At 63.8% G+C, this 10,795-nt stretch overlaps 1 protein-coding gene across 1 annotated transcript in view; it reads right to left on the bottom strand.

The window, feature by feature from the left end:
* Positions 1-10,258, bottom strand: part of PTCHD1 (patched domain containing 1) — a 31,242-nt gene extending 20,984 nt beyond the window's left edge. Inside the window, exon 1 of the mRNA XM_029079769.2 lies at positions 9,883-10,258. Within this exon, the coding sequence (XP_028935602.1) occupies positions 9,883-10,233 (351 nt within the window). The 5' untranslated portion in view covers positions 10,234-10,258. The remainder of the gene's footprint in view (positions 1-9,882) is intronic.
* Between the last annotated feature and the right edge of the window lie 537 nt (positions 10,259-10,795).

The following is a 10,795-nucleotide window of genomic DNA, read 5'->3' on the forward strand; positions in this document are numbered from 1 at the left end:
ATACAAGTTAATCAGGTTGGACACGGTCTCTCTCCCACGCGGGGCTCACGCTCTTAATCCCCATTTTACAGATGAGGGAACCGAGGTCCGGAGAAGTGAAGTGACCGGCCCAGAATCACCCAGCGGACTTCCGGCGGAGCCGGGGTGAGGACCCAGTTCCCTCTGACTCCCAGGCCCGGGCTCTAACCACTAAGCCGCGCTGCTCGGCTCGTACGAGGCTCATCAGGTCCCCCACGGGACTAAATGGGAAGGAAAAGGGGTATTGACCCCCCATTTTACAGATGAGGGAACTCCCCGGCTCGTGCTCTTTCTACTAGGCCGCGCTGGTCATCCCCGATTCTGAGAAGTAAAGGGAGAACGCTTAGGAAGAGGTAAGAGTTGCAGAGCTGCCGAGAGCTGACGGTGGAGGGATGAAGGGGGATAATTTTCTTTTTGGGTCAGGAATATTCATTCGGCGGCCGGTAGGATTTCGGTAACTCGGCTGGTAGAGCAGAGGACTGCAGTAGTGTGTCGTTAGAGAACCCCAGGTCCCTGGATCCATTCCGCCCGGCAGGACTCTTCATCTTCTTGTAAACCGTAAGCTCGCGCCGGGCAGGGAACGTATCTGCTATTTCCGTAGTACTGTACTCTCCCAAGGGCTTAATACAGCACTCTGCACATACTAAGCGCTCAAGACATACCACCGATTGTCTGAACGATAGATTTGAAATTTTTATCCTCATTTTGCGAAGGGAGGTAGTTCTCTCCGTTGCGCAAGGATGTTCTCTTTCCCTTTATTGCTCCAAATATTTGAAGAGGAAAGGTTTTGGGGGAAAGCAGAGTCGACAGGAAAAGCCTAGAAAAACCTTCGAATTCGATCTTATTTATTGAGCCCTTAGTGTGAGCAGAGCCCTCTACTAAACGTTTGGAAAGTACAATGCAGCAAGAAATCACGCAGTGGTATTTACTGAGCGCTTCTATGTGCAGAGCACTGTACTAAGCACTTGGGAGAGCACAGTACAACGGGGTTGGGAGGCACATCCCCTGCCCATCACGCGCTTATCGTCCAGAGAGGGGAGACAGACTTCAGTACAAATAAAATACAGGCGTGTATAGAAGTGCCGTGGGGCTTAAAAAATCGCTTCTATCAACCTGGTAGCGAATCTGGGTATAGAGGGTAAGAAAGTCCTTAGTTCAATCTCCGGCGTGTCGTTGAGCGCTTACCGTGCGCAGAGTACTGCACTGACCGTTTGGGAGCGTGCAGTACGACGGAATAGACACGTTCTCCGCCGGTAAGGTGCTTACAGTCTAACGGGGAGACACCGTTAAAAACCATCGGCGATGGCTATGTAGCTAAGGTCTGGGAGGCTGGGGAAGGGCGAATATCAAAACGCTTATAAGGGAAGAGACCCAAAAGCGTAGTCGAAGCCGAAGGGAGGGCTTGCGGAAGTGAGGGCCTAGTCGGGGAAGGGCTCTCGGAGGAGATACGATTTTAGTAAAGAAATATCCTCTCAGTCGAGCGTTTTTTTGGCAACTGCCTGCTTATCTGAGCAATCCACGGGCATTACACATGAAACAGGAGGCAGGCAAACCCTGTTGTCGAAAACAGGCAGTTAAATGTGAATTTTCCTTGAAAAATCTGCAAAGCAGCCAGCCGTAATGCCCTTAGGTGAGTCTGAGACGCTAATTTAGATCGTCTCTGAACATCATCGTTATCGCTGTTGTTATTATTATCTCCGTTAAATGGTCACTGGGTGTCGAGCGCAATCGGATACCGCCTCCCCCGCCCGCTTTAGAGCGAAAGCTCCTCGTGGACAAGGCATCCTGGACTTGTGTTGGACTTTCCCCAGCGCTGAATGCAGCATCTTGCATCCAGTGGGTAATGAGAATAAGAACAACCGTGGTATTTGTTGAGGGCTCACTTAGTACGTGCCGAGCACTGTAGTAGACCCGAGATCGCCGGGTCCCACACGGGGCTTCCAGTCCAAGTAGGAGGGAGAACAGGTATCGAATCTCCACTGTGCCGACGTGGGAACTGAGGCCTAGAGAAGTTAAGTGACCTGCCCCAGGTCACCCAGCAGGGAAGGGGCGGGGGGGGGGGGGATGCTGGATTAGAACCCAGGACCTCTGACTCCCAGACCCGGGCTGTTTCCACGAAGCCATGCTGCTTCTCTTCACTGGCGCTCACTAAATTCCATCACCACGCCTACGACTGTTTTAGGTCTGTTTCGGCCTCGGGAGGAAACTCTCAAGTTCCGGTCAGAGACTGAGGACGAGCGAGGTGCAGAGTCCAGCTCATTCTTTCATTCGTGCTTATTGAGCGCTTACTCTGTGCAGAGCACTATACCAAGCACTTGCAAGAGTACAGTACAGCCCGTGCGTGGGTATGTGGTGTGTTTGTTTTGGTTGGGGGGGGTGGGGGGGGGCGGCCGTCGTCCCCGTCGTGGAACGGGAACCCTCGTTTAATCAGCCGATCATGGGTATTTATTGAGCACTGCCTCCGGGCAGAGCACTGAACTAACCGCTTGGGAGAGTCCAATATAATATCAACCAATCGATCCTATTTATTGTGTGCTTACTGGGCGCAGAGCCCCATACTAAGTGCTTGGGAAACTCCAGTGTTAGAATAAACAGGCACGTTTCCTGCCCACAGTGACCTTGCAGTCTAGAGGGGGAGACGGACGGTTATATAAACGATTACAATATAGCTAAGGACTGTGGGGCTGTGGGAAGGGAGTCAGAGGTCGTGGGTTCTGATCCCGACTCCGCCACTGCTGAGCTGTGTGACTTTGGGCCGGTCACTTCGCTTCTCCGGGCCTCAGTTCCCTCATCTGTAAAATGGGGACCAAGACTGTGAGCCCCAGGTGGGACAGCCTGGTCACCTTGTATCCCCCCCGCCCAGTGCTTAGGACGGCGCTTGGCACATAGTAAGCATTTAACAAATACGATTATTAATATCATTATTATTGGCGGCCACGACCCCTGCCCTCCGAGAGCATCCCCTTTGGGCATTTGGTATTCACCCTCCCTCAGCCCCGGCAGGACGTTAGGTCCGTATCCGTCTTGTATTTATTTCTATTAACGTCGGCCTCGGCTTACAGGGCCTGGGGACTCCCCTCCCACCCCCAAGGCGGGAGAGGTGACGCCCCCCCCCCCCACCCCACCCGCGGGCCGCGCCCCGAGAGAGCGGCGCAACTGAGGTAACCGAGAGAGGGGAAATGACTTGCCCAGGGTCACACAGCAGACGTGTGGCGGAGCGGGGTTGACATCCCAGGTCCTTCTGACTCCCGGGCCCGGGCTCTAGCCACTGGGCCACGCCGCTTCTCGGCGTTCCTGAGTCTCAGCTCCTTGAGGTGAGGAACAGACCCGTCTCTCATCCGTCCGCATTCCACTTTCCACAGCCCCTCCGGCCGCGTTTGGAAATAATGGTAATAATAATAATAATGACGACGATGATGGTATCTGTTAAGCGCTTACTATGTATCTAATAATAATATTGGTTTTTGTTAAACGCTTACTCCGTGCCAAGCGGTGTTTTAAGCGCCGGGGTAGATACAAGGGTCTCAGGTCGTCCCACGTGGGGCTCACGGTCTTCGTCCCCATTTTCCAGCCGAGGTCACCGAGGCCCAGAGAAGCGAAGTGACCTGCCCCAGGTCACGCAGCTGACGAGTGGCGGAGCGGAATGAGAACCCGCGACCTCTGACTCCCAAGCCCGGGCTCTTTCCACCGAGTGCTTCCCCTAAGCACTGGGCACTCGGGTGGATAGAATGAACCGCTCAACAATCCACTCTGGGGACGGTGGTGTTTCTCAGTAACGAGTCAGCAAAGGCTTTCCAATTCCGACGTCCTGCGCAGTTCCCAAACCTTCCCACCCTTCCCCCAGCGCCAGTGAAATGGGTCATCGGAAGATTGGCCGATTGGCAATCTGTGAAATACGCTCCCGCTGCAGCGATGAGGTAGCCTGGCACAATCCGACTTGGCTTCTCTCTGTCACCCTTGATCCCCGTCCCCTTTTTAATTTTTTTGGTGGTAGCCGTTAGGCGCTTACTAGGCGCCGGGCGCCGACCTAAGGGATAAGGTGGAAACGAGACGATCGGGTTGGATGCGGTCCGTGTCCCACTTGGGGTTCACAGTCCTGATCCTCAGTTGACAGTTGAGGGGAGGGAGGCAAAGAGGAGTGAAGGGACTTGCCCAAGGTCACGCAGCAGATGAGCGGTGGAGCTGGGGTTAGAAGCCAGGTCCTCTCATTCATTCATTCATTCGATCGTATCGAGCGCTTACTGTGCGCAGAGCACTGTATTAAGCGCTTGGAAAGTGCGCCCGGGCTCTTTCCGCCAGGCCACCCGGCCTCAGGGCTGCCTCGGCTGCTATCTCAGACTCAGGAGAGGTGCCTCCCCTCTGTAGTCATGATGATAATAATAATAATAATTGCGGTATCTGTTAAGCGCTTAGATGTGCCGAGCCCCGTACTAAGTCCCGGGGTGGATTCGAGATAACCAGCTCCCACGTGGGGCTCACGGCCTACACAGGAGGGAGAACAGGGGTCGATTCCCCATTTTACAGATGAGGGAACCGAGGCCCAGAGAAGCGAAGTTCTAAGCACCGTTCTAAGCACTGAGGTGGAAACAAGGCGATCGGGTCGTCCCACGTGGGGCTCACGGTCTTGGTCCCCATTTTCCAGATGAGGTCACTGAGGCACGGAGAAGTTAAGCGCCCGGCCCAGAGTCACACAGCTGATAAGCGGCGGAGCCGGGATCAGAACCCACGGCCTCCGACCGCTGCCCTTTGTGGGCTGTGGGCATCAGCGCCTCCGTGGTTTGGTTGTAGGGTTCTCTCCCGAGGGCTCAGTACAGTGCTCTGCGCACAGCGTGATCTCAGCAAACGCAACCGACTGACGATTGACTGACCGGAGCCGCCCCCGAGGCGGCCTCGTTCTCGTCTCTTGGGAGACGGGCCTTAGGGAGGAGGAATTCCCCCTCTCCACGGTAGATCTGCCCGACGCCATCGGAGGCCGCGGGCGAGGATCGCTTTTTGACAGCTCGGGCGGCTCGACGGCGGCCCCGAATCCTCGGCCTTGGCGTCCACGCGGGCCAGACCAACGGGGGCGAAAATCACCCGTCCCCGCGAGGGCCGCTCACTTCCGTCACGGCCGTCGGCGGACGGTGCGGAGAGTCCCCCTCCGTCACCTCCCTTCCTCCTCCTCCGGCCGGACGGGGGCCCGGGAACCGTCGCGGTCTCGTCACCGAAGACGTCATCGGAGAGGGGCGGGGGGCGAGAGGAGACGGAGAGGAGGAGGAGGTGGGCGAGGGGGGACGGATCCGAGAGCCGAGGAGACTCCCCTCGATCGGACCCCCGGTCTGGCGGGGAGACGGTGTCCAAGCGCCGGGTGACCGGACGGAATTTTAGGAGCAGCGCGGCCCAGCGGAGAGGGCGACGGTCCCGAGAGTCGGAAGAACCGGATCTAATCCCGGCTCCGCCGCCCGTCGGCCCGTGTGACTTGGGCCGAGCCGCCGCACCTCTCTGCGGGTCCGTTACCCCGTCTGTGAAATGAGTATTGAGACCGCGAGCCTCACGTGGGACGTGGACCGCGTCCACCCTGATTAACTTCTGTCCACCCCAGCGCTCAGGACAGGGCCCGGCACATAATCGATGCCGAACGGATTCCCTGAAAAAAAAAAAAAAAAAAAAAAAAAGCCCCCGAGGTCCGTGCCGGCCTAAGTGGAAAGAGCCCGGGCCTGGGAGTCAGAAGTCCCGGGTTCCGGTCCCGGCTCCGCCCCGTGTCCGCCGTGTGACCTTGGGCAAGTCACTTAAGTTCTCAGTGGCGCAGTTCCCTCATCCGGAAAATGGGGACGAAGACCGGGAGCCCCCGTGGGACCGCGTCCGACCCGACGACCTTGTACCTGCCCCGGTGCCGAGAGCGGTGCGTGGCACACAGTAGGCGCTCAACGAGCACTATGCTTATTATTGGGATTGACGAAGGCGGGCCGTTCTCTACAGCTCCCGAGAACATTTCCGCCAGAGTCCCAACGGGTCCCGGGGCAAGTCGGGCCCAATTCCCAGAACTTGGAAACGTTCTGGTAAACCCGGGGCGGGGGTTCTGACGGGTAGGGTTCTCGCGTCTCTCTGTTCCTTCGCTGCGCACCGTCTCTCCCCCTCTGGACTGTAAACTCGCTGTGGGCAGGGAATCCTTGACTCCTCTCTCTCATTCGACCCACGCGCTGAATCCATCGCTAAATCCCGTCGGCTCCGCCCTCACGGCGTCGCCCCGATCCGCCCCCTCCTCTCCATCCAAACCGCCCCGGCGTTAATAGAGTCACCCATCCCCTCCCGCCTCCGTGACCGTATCGGCCTCCTTGCCGACCTTCCCGCCTCTCCCCGCCCCGGTCCATAATCCGCTGGGCCGCCGGCATCGTCCCGCCAGCGAAACGTTCGGGGCGAGTGTCCCGACTCCTCAAGACCCCCCGGCGGTCGCCCAACCGCCTCCGCGGCCAACAGGGACTCCTCGCCGTTGGCTTCGGGAGCGGTCCGTCGCCTCGCCCCCCTCCCACCTCACCTCGCTACCCTCCGACTCCAACGCAGCCTCCACACGTAGCCCCCCCCCCGACGCCGACCTTCTCCCCGTGCCTCGGTCTCGTCCGTCTCGCCGCCGACCCCTCGCCCGCATCCTCCTTCCTCGCTCCTCAAACCCGCCAGGGACTCCCCACCTTCCAAGCCTTGTCGAAGGCCCGTCTCCTCCAAGAGGCCTTCCCTGACTCAGCCCTCCCCTCCTCTCCTCCCGCTGACCCGCTCCCGGCACTCACCCCCCGCCTCCCGGTCCCACGGCGCTCACGTCCGGATCCTTCATCTGTCGATCTATGTTCACGCCTGTCTCCCCGCTCTCGACCGTGAGCTCTCTGTGGGTGGGGAATGTGCCCGTGCCATGTTAGACCGTCCTCTCCCGGACGCGTAGTACGGCGTCCCGCTCGCGGTGAGCGCTCGGTGAACCCGACCGAATGAACGGATGCGTCCGTTTCCTGTTCCGTGCCACTCTCCCCAGCGCTTCGTACGGCGCTCTGCCCAACAGTAAGCGCTCAACAAGTACACCCGACTGAGCGAGCGTGCCCGGCGGCCCCTGGTCCGTTTTAGATTCCGGCAAGAGTTAACCCATCTAACACGGGCCTCCACGGGACAGAGGTCGTCTGGACCCCCATCACTCCGACTTTGCTTTTGAGCCGGGCCGCACCTCCAAGTCTTTATCCGGGAGTGACCCCGTGGGATCAGAGGGAATAAGAGAGAGAATTCCCTCGGGAAAATTCTCGCTCTTTTGGGCCCCGCGTCAGCATCACCTCGCAGGGAGTGGGGGAAAAAAGGAAAATAGATGAAAGGGCGTCGGATGCGGCCGCCCCGCCTCCCCAGACCTTCGGAGCAAACGGATCCGGGACCACCCGACCATCGGGGCGGGGGGGGGGGGGGGGGGGGCCGGGGCCCTAGAGGAAAAGACCGGATAAGCCATTAAAACCGCACATCCGAAGGGACCGTCGTTCCGCGGATCGGTCTCGTCTATCCCAGGCCGAGGCCGCCCTCCGCCTCGACGGGACTCGCTAAATCAGAACTCTCCGCCCGGCCCGATAAGTCTCCCGGAGAAATCTTCTCAGGGAGCGATCCGTCGGGTTCATCCGGAGCTCGAGACGTCCTCCCCGTCGGTCGCTCCAAGCCCGAGACGGACCCCGACGTGCCCGAGTCCCTCCCCTCCTCCGTCCGACGGTATTTACGGAGCCTCTGCAGGGCGCGGAGCACCGTGCCCAGCGCTCGGGAGAGGGGGAGGGCACCGCCGGCCCGGCGTGGGCAGAGAGGAGGGGGCGGCGCGGTCTAGGGGGAAAGGCACGGGCCCGGTCCCGCCCCCGGCTCCGCCGTCGGGGCGGGCCGCGCGACCTGAGGCGAGCCGCTTCCCCGGGGCCTCGGTTTCCTCATGGGTGCAACGGGGACAGACCGGCTGCTCTCCCTCTCTCCCTCTCGGGAGGCGAGCGGGACGGGGGGGGCGAGCGGGACCGGAGGCGGGGGCGGTCCGGTCCGACGATCCCGCACCCTCGCGGGCGCTTGGCCGCCTGACTCCGGGCGAGTCGCTTCACTTCTCCGGCCCTCAGTTCCCTCCTCTGGAGAACGGGGACGGAGACCGCGAACCCCACGGGGGACCACCTCATCGGCCGGCATCTACCCCGGCGCTCAGAACGGCGCCCGGCACCGTAGTAAGCGCATCGCGGACACCGGCGCCGTCACGGTTCTTTACCGGGTCCGCCCGCCGCGGGACGCGACACGTCCTCGGGCGCCGAGCCTCACTCACCCGTCCCGCCGGGTCCACCGAGCGCTCACCGCGCGCGGACCGCCGTACCGGGCGCCCGGAAAGGACGGTTCGGCGACGGGGAGGGTCGCCGCGCCCACCCGACGACGGGCCCGCGGTCCAGAAGCGGGGAGGCGGGCGGCCGAAGAAGCGAAAGAAGGCGGGTAGACGGGCGTCGACGGCCCCGACGACGCCGGACGGGACGACGCGGCGCGGAGGGGGACGCGGGCCGGGGAGGAGAGGTCGGGCCCGGCGGGGGCCCGGGGGGGGGGCGAAGTCGTCCGGGCGCCGCCTTCGGAGTCGAAGGAGGTTCACGCCGGGGGGATGCCCTCCGGCCCCACGGGCTTCCCGGAGTCTCAGGGGGGCGTCCCGGGGGCCGGTGTCCGGACGGTCCCCGGGGACGGTCCGGGCCCGTCCCTCGACGGGCGGCTCGGCGGGAGAGGGCCCGGGTGACTTGGGGCCGGTGGCTTCGCTTCTCCGGGCCTCGGTTCCCTCATCTGTACAATGGGGTCGAAGGCTGGGAGCCCCACGGGGGACGACCCCATCGGCTCGTAACCCACCCCCGCCCCCAGCCCCCAGGACGGCGCCTGGCACCCGGTAAGCGCTTAACGAACGCCGTCGTGGTCGGGGCGACGATCATCATTTCGGGGGAGGCCGGGTCGGGGAGAGCTCCACCCCCGAGAAGCGGCGTCCTCTCCCTTCCCTCCCCCGGGGCCTCGGCAGAACGGGGCTTGGGCCTGGCAGCCGCACGTGGGACCTCATCGGCTCGCGTCCCCCAGCGCTTAGCACAGCGTCCGGCGCCTAGTTAAGGCGCTTAGGAAATCCACTCGTTGCAGCGCATTTCTCCAGCGCTTCCCGGGTGCGGAGCACCGGCCCGAGCCCTCGGAAAGTCCAAGCGGGGGAGAGGGCGCCCATCAACGGGCTGGAAGCCGAGCCTCCCCATCCTCACCGTTAGGACCCCGCCGGTCCCCCGGGGCGCCCCCCCCCCACCCCCTCCCCGCGCTCCCCGGGGACCGCGGGACCCCCCTGATCGGGGGGGGTGGGGGGGGGGACGGGGGGACGGGACGCTCCGCGTCCCCACCTCCGTCTGCCACCCCTCATCGGGGAGGTGGGGGGGAGGCGGGGGCGGGGAGGATGCTCCACGCCCCCTCCTCCGTCTGCCACCCCTCATCGGGGGGAAACGGGGGTGGGGGGACGCTCCGCGTGTGTGTCCCCCCCCCCCACCCCCCGACATCCTCAATCGGGGGTGGGGACGATGCGGGAGAAGAGGGCGACCACCCCCTCTTTGGCGCATTTGCGGGCGGGGGGGGGCTCCCGGGTCCACGTCGCCGACCCCCGAGGCCACCGAATGGGGGGGGGGGAACCCTTCCTCTCCCAAGGGGGGGGGGCGGGGATGACGGAGGGGCGACGGGGGAGACCCCCGGGGCCGAGGAGCGGTCCGGCCGGGGACCCTTCCTCTCCCGAGGGGGGGGGAGGGGGGCGACGAGGGAGGGGCGGCGGGGGACCCTTCCTCTCCCGAGGGGGAAGGGGGGTGACGACGGAGGGGCGGCGGGGGGAGCCCCCCGCCCTCCCCCGGGCCCCCTCACCTGGAGGATGAGGTCGGCGTGGGGTCGGTCGAGGAGGTTGGCCCTGCGCGGGGAGGCGAGGATGACCCGGGCGTAGCGTCCGGGGGTGTGCAGGTGCGAGAAGAGGCGGTGGCGGGAGCGGTTGAGGGGGAAGAGGCTGTCGGCCAGCCGGCGCTCGATGCGGGCCAGGCTGTGGCGGGGGGCCAGCAGCCCGTCGACGCCCTCCTCCACCCGGTAGCGGCTGAAGCTGGCCCCCAGCAGCACCGACAGCAGCACGGGCGCCGAGGCGAACAGCACCGGGTGGCCGGCCACCAGCCGGCCCAGCCGGCCCAGCAGCGTCCTCAGAGCCCTCCGCAAGACGTGCCGCACCATCCTCCGGCTCGGGAGGAGGCCCCGGCCGCCCGCCCCCCCCGCCTCCGACGCCTCACCCCCCCCCGGCCCATCCCGGGGCGGGCCCGGCCCCGGCCGCCCCCTCCCCTCCCCTCCCTTCCCTTCCCCTCCCCTCCCTTCCCCTCCCCTCCCCTCCCCTCTCCTCCGCTCCCTTCCCTTCCCCTCCCCCCCGCCCCCCCGGGCCTCGCCGACGGCGACGGCGACGGCGACGGCGGGCGCGGGGGGCGGGCCCCGGCCGCCGGGACGCGCTGTCCCCGACCCCCGGGAGCCCCCCGCCCCCGCCCCCGCCGCGGCCCTGCTTCCCCCGCCCGGCCCCGGCCCCGGCCCCGGCCCCGGCCTTCCTCCCCTTCCCCCAGCCCTCCTTTTCCCCCCCTCTCCCTTTCCCCAACTCTCCCCTTGCCCTAGCCCTCCTTCCCCCTAGCTCTGCCCTTGCCCTAGCCTTCCTCCCCCTAGCGCTCCTTCTCCCTAGCTCTCCCTCTCCCTAGCCTTCCTCCCCCTGGTCCTCCTTCCCCCGGCCCTCCCCCCCCCCCCCCCCCTTCCCCTA

The sequence above is a fragment of the Ornithorhynchus anatinus genome, chromosome 15 (genome assembly GCF_004115215.2).
Source record: "Ornithorhynchus anatinus isolate Pmale09 chromosome 15, mOrnAna1.pri.v4, whole genome shotgun sequence".
NCBI lineage: Eukaryota > Metazoa > Chordata > Mammalia > Monotremata > Ornithorhynchidae > Ornithorhynchus > Ornithorhynchus anatinus.